The sequence below is a fragment of the Ictidomys tridecemlineatus genome, chromosome 10 (genome assembly GCF_052094955.1).
Source record: "Ictidomys tridecemlineatus isolate mIctTri1 chromosome 10, mIctTri1.hap1, whole genome shotgun sequence".
Classification (NCBI taxonomy): Eukaryota; Metazoa; Chordata; class Mammalia; order Rodentia; family Sciuridae; genus Ictidomys; species Ictidomys tridecemlineatus.
In genome coordinates this window covers 61,379,063-61,390,360 of record NC_135486.1, presented here as the reverse complement: position 1 = coordinate 61,390,360, position 11,298 = coordinate 61,379,063, and the positions used below count along the sequence as shown (strand labels likewise).

The 11,298-nt window shown below is 50.2% G+C and overlaps 1 protein-coding gene across 2 annotated transcripts in view; it reads right to left on the bottom strand.

Annotated features, from left to right (window-relative positions):
- Positions 1-9,340: 9,340 nt before the first annotated feature.
- The window catches only part of Map3k21 (mitogen-activated protein kinase kinase kinase 21), a 40,222-nt gene continuing 38,264 nt past the window's right edge, over positions 9,341-11,298 (bottom strand). The window contains exon 10 of one of the 2 annotated variants that reach the window (XM_021723106.3): positions 9,341-10,300. In XM_021723106.3, the coding sequence (XP_021578781.3) occupies positions 9,915-10,300 (386 nt within the window). In that variant the 3' untranslated portion in view covers positions 9,341-9,914. The remainder of the gene's footprint in view (positions 10,301-11,298) is intronic. The other variant, XM_078023067.1, reaches the window with a different exon arrangement.

The following is an 11,298-nucleotide window of genomic DNA, read 5'->3' as shown; positions in this document are numbered from 1 at the left end:
TGAGTGTGTGTGTGTATGTGTGTGTGTGTAAACTAGTGTCTATGTGGACATGTCAAGAGCCAAGAATTATGAAAAAAATACTGACAAAGAGCTGTTGCAACTCTTACAGTACCAGACATATGAACCACAGCAATAACAGCGTGGTGTTCATGGAAAGAGAGGTGCATGGAACTCCCTAGAAGGGCGGAGACATGCTTCCATGCTCATGGACTCTGGATTCACAGTCTGGCCTGTGGCCTGCCACAATTCTATCCCAAGGCTTCCCAACCCCTGCCCTCCATTGCAGCATCATCAGGAGGGCCCCAGGCCATTTGAACATCCTGTAAGCATGGCACTATCCTTCACAGATGGATGCTGTGATGACCAGGTGGGCCGCAGGGTGACTGGGGTGCTGGAGCTGGCACAGCTTGCCCTCTGGGGGTAGGTGTGTTCCATGCTCACTCCACACAATTCCTCTGGGCTCAGTCCCTCACAGGCTGTTGCCTGGAAGTCTTCCTCAGTTCCTCATCCTGTCTGCTGACCACAGGGCAGCTCAGAGCCCAGCAGCTGGCTTCCAGTCGAGGCAAGAGAGGGAGCAAGATGAGTCAGTCATCTGTCACCTAATCTCAGAGGTAAAATCCAACCACCCATGACCTGTTTATCAGAAGCCAGTCACTAGGACTTCCCCCCCCTTGAGGGGAGCATGATGCACAAGTATTCAAGTACCAGGTGGGGGACACTGGGCACGTTTTGGGAGCTGCAGTTCCAGTTAAGAATCATGAGTGACAAGAATTTACTTCTGGACCAATGCTCATGTCCTGCAATACAAAAAAAGATCACCATAGAAGAAATGAAAAGACTCCTATTCAAGTTTACCCAGTTTCAAAAGCTCATCATTGAAACTCAAACCAAATCTGACTTCCCTTGAAGAGGGGAGAAGAGGGGAGAGAGAGAAGAGGAGAAGAAGGGAGAAGAGGGGAGAAAGCCTACCCCCTGACAGATGCTAAGACCATGCAATCGCTGACCTGTGACCTATTCCTCCTGCTAAACACACTAAAAGCCCTGGAGACGATGTATAAAACATAATGAAATAACGTGTCCTTGAATATGATGGCGCGAGCCTCCCCAGGTTCCGTAGAGCGTCAAAGACACAGCTGGATCCCCTGGCTGATGGCTTTGCTCTGAGGAGATGCCCAGGTGTGCACCATGCCGGCAGCCAATCAGCTCCAGCAGGTGGAGTTTTTAGGAAGTGCTAGGACACTGCCTCCTACATGAACTTACTGGCAAAGAAGTTTCATGAGTCACACAATGTTCCTTGCAATTTTCAGATGATGAATTGGGTTTTGAAATTCAAAGAAAATAATCACTTTTGTGCACAGCCTTCGCCTACGTGCTATAGGAGTTTAAAAGGCTCTCCACTGGGAGAGAACCCGACTTCAGTTGTGCATGGTTAGTCATCACCAGAGAACTTTCCACTATTATTGTTTTATCCAGGCAATTGATTTGAGCTGCTTGAGTCCCTATACTTGAACAGTACAGAGGATTCACAGCAAGACTGGAACAATGTTTTGGCCGACAAAGTAAGGGACAGGAAAGACCAGGGAGGACTTGGGCAAAGGTGAGCAGAGGAAAAACTCGAGAACAGAGCCAGGGGGTGAGCCTTGACCACTTGTGGCCAGTCCACCCCAGGCTGTGCCCCTGCCTGGCCTGAGTGGCATTTTACACACATTCAGGTGTGCTACAGTGATACTGGAAGAGATACAGTGGGTGCTTCTTGAAGTCACACGCTCCAAGAAGTCGGTGCCCAGAAAGTCAGGTGTGGTTCCCTTCTGAGCCTTACAGAGAGATGTTTCAAATAGGTTTTGAGAACCAGTGCATCCGTGACCAAGGACTCCCCATGCACAGCAGCCCGCCTGATGGCAAGATCTGACATCAGCAGAAAAACGGGCAGCGATGGTCTCACCAGGGTCCACTACAAGTCAGGAGCCACATGCAGCTTTGCGTGCATTTGCTGACCCATCCTCTTCTACTATGTAGGCCATGGACTATTTTTTTTGTTGTTGTTTGTTTGTTGTTGTTTTCGTAGATTAAGAAAATGAGGCCTTTGGGGTTTCCAAAGCTCACTTAAGGACACCCACTGAGTAAGCACAGGGCCCGTGACACTCTGGCATTGGATCTAAATCTGGACACAGAACACCTGCAGGAGCTGAGAGAAGATCCCTAGCATGCGGAGTGCAATGTGAGAAGTGTGAGGACAGACAGAGGAAGACCACGGGCCACATGGACACCCCCAGGGCACGCTGCTGGGCGGGGAGATTTTTGGAGATGGGCTGCCATCAGAAGTCTCTCTTCTGTCCCTCTACCTACCTGCTGAGGCAAGAAGAGCCAGCTGGGAAGTGCAGGCCCTAATGCGAGTGGGAGTCTTCCTGGGGATGTGATTTTGCCGTTTTCCCTGTGGTCTTCCGTGTTTCAGAGCCATTTCTCTTGGAATGCTCACACAGAGCACACCAATGTTATTCTGCTCAAACTTCCCCTTCAAGGTGCAGAGTAGGGAAGGTCATGAACAAATGCCACAACTAAAAGGTGACTTATATAACCCCTGCCCCTCTCCATTACTTTTGATTTGAAGGGAGTGTGATCATAGAACTCCACTACCTTAGGGGTTTGACTTCTAGTCCACCCCAGGGTCAGGCATCCCAAAATAAGATCAACACACTTACGGCCCACACCGCTCCCGACCTTGAAAGAAGAAAGGTAGTGCCGTGCTTTGGTTTTACAAACATGAAATCCCACATGACACGGCGATTACACTAAGGAGCCGAGCAGCCTTTGTCAGGTTACATGGACGTTGGCATGAACGGAGACGCATCAAGTGAAACTCAAGCGAAAGTGATCGCAGCTGCTAGGCAGCTCCACCCCATCCCCCGCCCCCTGTGGTTCCTGGTGACACAGTGGCCCATGTGTGTGCCTCTGTTCAGTAACGTCCACTAACAATTGGAGGGATGGGCTGCCTGCATTCTCTTCCTTAAACGTGGGGACACCAAATCAGCGCAGTTTCTTTCCTGTTTTTTTTTTTTGAGTTGTCAATGGACCTCTGTTTTATTTATTTATATTTGGTGCTGAGAATGGAACCCAGCGCCTGGCACATGAGAGGCAGGTGCCCTACCACTGAGCCACCACGCCAGCCCTAGCAGTGCTAGTTTTTACAGTTTTCATGAATTTGCCTTTGCCAGAGCTCTCTGTCTCCATCCAGTGGTGAGTCCCTGTCCAGTCCTTCAGATCAACCCAGAGAATGGGGCCCCTTTGCTGGTGACCAAGGCCCTCGGCCCCATTCTCTGGTAGTTTGAGAGTGTGAGCTCCTCCCATGCCCCAATCGAAAGCTTGACCCCAGTACCACAGTACGGAGAGGTGGGACCTGGAGCAGGTGGTCAGGTCACGAGGTTCTGACATCATGGAGGGGATGTGTCCCTTCAGAACAGAGCTTGTGTGGCGCACACAAGGCCCTGGGGTGTTCCCCAGCACCGTTCACACACACACACTCAGAACAACACCCACACACCTACACACACACAGTGTGACAAACACATACACACATGCACAGAGTAACACCCCCCACACATACACACAGGAGCACATATATGCAGCCAGGTAAGGTGGTGCACACCTGTCCTGCCAACTACTCTGGAGGCTGAGTCAAGTAGGAGCCCCATTTGGAGGACACTCTGAGTTACTTAATGTGACCCAGTGTCAAAATCAATTAAAAAGGACTGGGGATGGAGCTGAGTGGTAGAGCCCTGGTTCAGCGTGGGTCAGGCAGGCCCTGGTTCCAACAGACAGCCACTAAGTGATTTTAGGAGGGAAGGAAGGAAGGTGGGGGAGGGGCAGAGATGAGGAGTGGGTTAGTCCTCCCCCTTCCTCCACCACCATAGAGGATGTGGCCTGCCCCAGTGGTTTAGTGGAGATTGATTAATATAGACCATGTTGAGTATTAGTGTACTCTCCAATTCTGTCACTCTTCTGTTATCTTGGCAAATCTCAAATGCTGCTTGAATTCCTCTCTGTACTTCCTGTAAGTCGGAGCTGATGACTGGAGGCCCAGGCATGTCACTGGTGAGGACCCTTCAATGTCATCCCTGTAGGCTGCACCCTCACTTTCCAGCCCTGGTATGGTGTGTGCTGTTTTCTGTTCAGGGTGTGATGTGTGTTAACATGTATGTTATGTACATAAGCATGTGTGTGTTGTAGGTGTAAGTTCATGGGTTGCGTCTAAGTGCACTGTTGAGTGTGTTGGGTGTTGTGTTTTCCTTGTCTGTTTGGAACAGACCTATGTATTAAGATCTCCTTGTTGCTGTGTGACCATTATAGAAAAAACATTTTCTGTTTCCCCTCCTCTTCCCAAATCACATCTACCGTTTTTACCTTTTCTTCCAAGGTGTGAAATTTGCCTGATTTTACAATCTTTCTGAGGCCTCTGCATGTGAAATGACGTGCACATGGCGCCATCTTGTGGCCAGTACGTGGAAGCCCAGCGGAAACGGTCCCTTGGCCTCCCGTTCTGGAGCAGGCAGAGTGCAGAGCAGGTGGAGGATGAGGGTGGGTTATTCCCACCTCCAGGGCTGGAACCATCGCACCTAAGAATGCCTGTTTAGAGAAGAGGGCGTGGCCTACTAAAAGTTTAATACCTGTTAAGCAACAGGACAGATCCCTTTAACTGTCCCTAGGTTCTGACACAGCCAAGGGTCACCAGATCACATTTTGGGCTATCCTAGAATCTCTTTTTCAAATAAGTAATACATTTCCATACAGAATCAGGCAGGGAAGGTCCATGTGGGTTTCCTGTGGAAACCTTGCCTGATGCACAGAGAGGAAGCATTTGGAAAGACACATCAGAAGTGTTCACGATTCCTCTACCTCTGAGGTAAGAGGGTTGTGCCTGAGGGGCCTTGTCAAGAGCCTGGACTTTGGCTCTACCTATAGCCGTGCCACAGGGCTCTCCCTGCTCAAGCCAATCCTGCTGGGCTGGGCCCAAACCAGGAGGAGAAGGGCACCACTGGCGGGGGTCTCCTGGCCATCTGCAGGAGCAGCAAGAGGCCAGGCGGCTGCCGGGCCCTGCAGACCAGTCAGCATGGCCAGGGGGACAGCATCAAACACATCATTCCTACTCTCTGGTTTTAGGAATGGGTGGCTTCAAACATGGTGTTTGCCCTGTGCTCTCCTCACATTGTAGGAAAGCACAGCAGGGAGGTGCCGTGATGTGGCCTGGGTCACAGTTCTGGGTTGATGTCGCCTGCCTGCGTTCTGTAGGCAGGTGCCACTCAGCATGGCCACGGCTGTTAGTAAAATGCATGAACGTTGGATTCCCTTCCCTTATCTGGTTAGAGGCAATGAGAGCCCATGGCTTTGAAAATGGCCACTCAGAGGTGCTTACCTGGGGTGGGAAGTGCCGAGTGATTGTCCCTGCCTTCCGCTCCCTGAGTCTTCCCCTGGGCCACTTGTCCCTCCCCTCTGCACACCCGCCCTCCGGCTCTTACTTTTTCTTAGAGATCCTGTGGATGTCTCTGGAATCTGACATCCCTCAGAACCCCCAAAAGCCTTCCAAAGCCAGGTCCTGGCTCTCCCTCGCACCCGCCACCTCTGCATTTCACTTCCTGGTGTGGCCACGGTCTCCCAATGGAGAGCCCTGCTCTTTCCCTCTGTGGTGTCCTCTTGTAGATGCCCCTTCCCTACCTTCCTGCTGTAACAGCTGGCAGCATACTATCCTCAGGGACCATCCTCCTCCCTCTCTGATCTGCTCCACAATCCCTGCCAAGTTGAGCACAGCCCTCTTGTGCCCTGACAGCAGATGCACAGGGGTGACCCCAAGCACCTCAGGATGTAACTGTGGCTAGAGAGGGTTCTTTACAGAGGTGAGCAAGCTAAAGAAAGGCCACAGCAGACTCTCATTTGGCATGCTGATGTCCAGGAAGGTGAGGACATTTGGACACAGACACACAGAGAGGTCAGGCAGGGACACAGGGAGAATTTGCAAGCTGAAAAGAGGCCTCGAGAGGAATCAACCCTGCTGTCACCTTGACCTTGGACTTCAAGGTCTCCACATGACCCTTTTATTTTTCCCCCTTGTACCAGGGGTTGAACCCAGGGGCACTTAACCACTGAGCTATATCCCCAGCCCTTTTCTATTTCACTGAGACAGGGCCTTGGTAAGTTGTGGAGGCTGGCTTTGAACTCATGATCCTCCTGCCTCAGCCTCCTGAGCTGTTGGGATTACAGGTGTGTACCACTGCACCTGACCACAAGGCCTTTGGACTGGAGCTGAGATATCCGCTCCTCCCTGGATCTACAGCCCAACTGCCCGCCCTGCCAACCTCACTCCTGGCACTTTCACAGTCGCCTGAGCCAGTTTCCTAGGTACCTCCTCTATGGACACGTATCTCATTTTGTTCTGTTTGCTGGAGAACCTAATAGGCACTCCAAATTAAAACCTGTATTTGCTCCTTTTTAATACAAAATACAGTGCCAAAGCTTAGGCTGGTACTCAAAGTCCTCCACATCCCAGTTGTAGTCTACACTATTTTCCTAACTGTTCTTTAATGAGCACATTAGCAATAGCATTTATTGAAAACCAACTTATATCTAGCAAACTTTTTTCCCTGTGCTTTAAAATGATTTAAACAGGGCTGGGGTTGTGGCTCAGCAGAAGAGTGCTCGCCTGGCTCTGGGTTCGATCCTCAGCACCACATAAAAATAAATAAACAAAATAAAGGCTTTGTGTTCAAATATAACTAAGAAAAAAATCAAAACGAAAAAGGATTAAAACAGATTAGAGGGTTAGAAGCAGGCTGGATTCAAATCCAGCACTTTATCTGATCTCTCTGAGATGGAGTCTCTTCATTTGTGAAATAAGAATAATTCACTTAATCATTCCACAGGTGGTTATGGAACGGACCTTAGGACACCCAGGGCTCTCGATGTTGCCCCCGACAACAGCTCGCCCAGCCTCTGGCCGCTAGGAGCCAGTAACTCTTACTAAGGCCAAGGGGAGGAGTTTCATCTCAGCAGTGTCCAGGCTGAGTTGTCCCTTGCCACCCACAAGGAGGCAAAGAGTCGGCAGTGGGAGAAACACATGGAGAAACATGGGCTGGACAGGGAAACGCATCGACAGCCATGGAATAAAAATTTAAAAACGTGGATCAGGTGTGTGGTGCTTCCTGAGCCAACAGAAGACAAAGTTTCAAAAAGAAGCTAATGCAAGCCTGGCAAGACAGGAGCAATGCATGAAATGGCTGTGTGCGGGGCGCCATCTTCCCTGGGAAGCAAGTAAAAGCTCTCTGGGGGACATGCTGACCTCTAGAAACTGTCTTTGGAGCATTCAGCAAATGAAGAATTCTTTTTTTTTAAATATATATATTTTTTGTAGTTGTAGATGGACTGCATGCTTTTATTTTATTTGTTTGATTTCTATGTGGTGCTGAGGATGGAACCCAGTGTCTCACTTGTTCTAGGCAAGTGCTCTGCCCATCAGCTACAGCCTCAGCCCCAAAGAAATCTTTTTTTTTCCCCCAAAATTGACTATCTTGCTGAGAGAATGAGAGCCTCACATTGGGGCTGTGGCCTGCTCCCTTCCCTGTTCCCCACTTAGCTCTGTTTGGTGGGAACTCTACTCCAGGACAAAAGTCAGAACTCCCCCTCATCTCAGCACCTGGTCACAGGAGGTGGCACTTCAGTGGGGGCACAAGCAGAAAACAAAACTCCTGGTGAGTGTGACCAGTGGTCAAAGGCTCCCTCCCTCCCACTCAGCAGCAGGAGGCCTACCTGTGCAATATCAGGCCCATGCTTCCCCAGGAGCCACCTGCAGAGTAGGGGAGCCACTCTGGAAGAAGCCAAGAACAGAGTCGCTGCTGGTCAAGCACCCAGTGTATGACTCAAAAAAATAAAAAATAAAAAAGGCCCATTGGGGAACAGAGAGCTCCAAAGCTCGGACTGAAGGAACTGATCTTATCTGAAACCACATGTGACGGTCCAGCCTATGAGTACTCTCAAGACCAGGGCTCCTCTACACGGAAGCAACGACTTAGACCAGGCCTGTGGGCTTATCAGGTAGTATCAGCAGGGACAGCTCAGCAGGGTCCTCCTAGGTCTGAAGAAGCCTGAAAGCCTGGCCCCCAAACTACATCTGCTTGAAATGAACTGGAACAGGCTGTGTGTACTTTGTGCTCCAGGACATAATGAAAATAACAGGACAATTACCCAGCACTATTAGAGGCTGACCAGGGGTATGAGGCCAAGGGAGCACACTGATTAACAGATGAACTTGACTGGAGGGGCTTGAGGGTAAATGTGAACTAGAAGCAGAGAGCCAGGTGTGATGGCATGCACCTGTGGTCTCAGCTACTAGCCAGCCTGAGGCAGGAGAATCACTTGAGCACAGAGCTCAAGGCCAACCTGGGCAACATAGCAAGACCAGGAAAGAAAAGCCACATTGCACCATGTCATCCCAGACCTAGTGTGCCTGGCCAAGTCAGAGCCTACTGACACAAAGGCCTCACACCTTGGAGGAAGCAGGCTCCACCTTGGCAGACTAGTAGATAGCTCAACAAACAAGCAGATACAGCAAAATGAGACCTGGAAGGGGGGTGGTGAGGGACACCAGTGTGCACAGCTGCCGCAACACAGCACCTTAAATATCCAGATTCCAACAAAAAGCACGAAACACAAAGAAACAGGGAAACATGACCCATGCACCAGAGAAACAGAAATGGCCTGAGAAAGGACCCAACTTTCAGGCTTCACAAAGCCTTTGAGACTGCTATTGTAAAAGTGTTCTGTGAACGAAAGGAAAATGTTTTTAAAGAAGCAAAGGGAGGCAGATGTTGCCACCTCATCAAATAAAGAACATCAACAGAGAGGTAAACATTATGGAAAATAAAGTCACGGAGTAGAAAACAGACTAGTCAAAATGAATATCTGACCACAGGGCTGGACAGTAAATTTGAACTAAAGAAGCATCAGAGAGCTGGATGGACGACTTGTGTGCCCAGGAATTCAAAGCCAGCCTGGGCAATGTAGTGAGACCTGTCTCCAGGGGGAAGAAAGATCAATAGAGATTATGGGAAAAGAATGAATGAACAGCAAGACAGTTCCTGAGAAATGCTGGGCCCAGTATGCACTCCAAAATGTGAGACAGAAAACGTAGCTGGGAAAAATATTTGAAGAAATAATGGCTTCAAATTTTCCTGCAGAGTGGCTTTGAATGGAGCTCCCAGCTTCCTCCATTGGCCCTACCCCGGGGCCGATGAGCCCCTGCAAGGTTGTCCCTTGACTGAAGCACAATTTAAAATGAAATACCAAGCAATGTCTACAGTTTAGTTTTTCATCGTATGAAAAGACTTTAATATCTACTGTCTTCTATATGACAATCCGGGGACAGAAGAGATGAGAAACTTAGGCAAATCCATGAGCTCCTGCTGAGCCACTCCTGTCCCCGTAACCCGGTGGTCAATTTTATGACTGTAAGATCATACATGTAAGCACAGGTGGAGTGAGGACACAGGGCTCACATTCCAGCACCACCATCCCTTCTGTGTTGGCAGGGGTTAGGGTACTTGGGCTGGGATGACCCTGGGCTAACAGAGAAACGTGGAGCCCCGTGACGTGAATGTTTATGACAGGTAACATCTGTGAGCACAGTGGGCATTTGTGACTGGCATTTTCAACACTCCACTGGAGAATGAAAAGGTCGCTCCTCCTGGATACCCATCCACAGCTGCCGAAGAGGGCAGAGGCCGCCGCAGAGGACCATCCACAGGCCAGCCTCACTCGAGCACCAGCTGTGATCCCATCACGGAGTATCCAGGCCACAGCTTCGAGGACAGCAGCTGGACACAACACAAAGGTGTAGACGGGGTCTTGGGGCAAACGCCAGAACAGCAGTGGCACTAGGTCAGAAACTTCCTCTCCAGGGCGCAGACGGCCGGCGGGCAAGCCACGCTCTGCATACCGCATAAGGGCACCACGCCCTCCCTGGTCGGCCCTTCCATATCAGTGTCCAGCAAGGATGGTGCCTGGAACCTAGTTCTGTCCTGGGCACCAAGAAGGCAGGTGGGGCCTGGTCCTGTGTGGCCACCATCAGCCACCCACACAGGAAGGAACGCTGACCTCTGTGGGACGGCCTGTGGCACATCAGATGGGCTTCTTGAGGAAGCAGGGGGCGGCAGAGGCATGACCATGACAGCTGGGTGCTGCTCAGGAGGGACTTCGCTTGGTGAGTCGCAAGCAGGGCCAGGGGAGGCTAGAGGTGGCAGTTCAGAGGCCCCGGGAGCACCTGCCGATGAGAGCCAAGACACAGGCGATTAGAAAGACAGAGACAGCCACGCTCAAAGAAATCACAGCTGCCAAAAGCAGACGCGTAACTGAACCTTGAGCCTCAGTTCTTTTTTTTTTTTTTTTTTTTTTTTTTTTAAGAGAGAGTGAGAGAGGAGAGAGAGAGAGAATTTTTTAATATTTATTTTTTAGTTCTGGGCAGACACAACATCTTTGTATGTGGTGCTGAGGATCGAACCCGGGCCACACGCATGCCAGGCGAGCGTGCTACCGCTTGAGCCACATCCCCAGCCCGAGCCTCAGTCCTGTGCCTCCAAGTTACCTGCTCTTCCCAAGTAAGACCCCTCACCAGGAGCTTCAGCACAACCAAGAGCAGACAGCAGCACACAGACCCTCCACACGTCAGGATGCAATTCCTTTCGGGGATAAAGTACCCCAAGATTAGGAAGAGCACCAACGCATGGAAATCCCGTGTGTCAGGGAGCAAAAGAACCCTGAGGCGCTCTGGCCAGCGGCCGCTGCCACCGCGTTTCTGAACAGGGTGGATTTCAAAATGCAGGAGACTAAAATAAATGTGGGACATTCAGAAACGATGGGTGACATCGTTAAACTTCAGTTTTAGGTTGGGATTTGGAAAAACTGACAAGAATACGAAGGTGGTCAGGTCCCACTTTTTTTTTTTTTTTTAAATATTTAGTTTTTAGTTGTAGTTGGACACAATACTTTTATTTCACTTATTTATCTCTATGGTGCTGAGGATCAAACCCAGGGTCGCGCACGTGCAAGGCAAGTGCTCTACCGCTGAGCCACAACCCCAGACACCACCCCCCACAACTTCTCTTGTTGGTACTGAAGCACCAGGTGACTGGCATCCAGCAAGACCAAGGATGACTTCTCATAGGATCACTGTGCTGGGATTCTGACTTGTGCAACCATAGAAGACCAACACCCACTGACTCACAGATCAATTCACCTGATCTGATGAACAATAATCAGTCC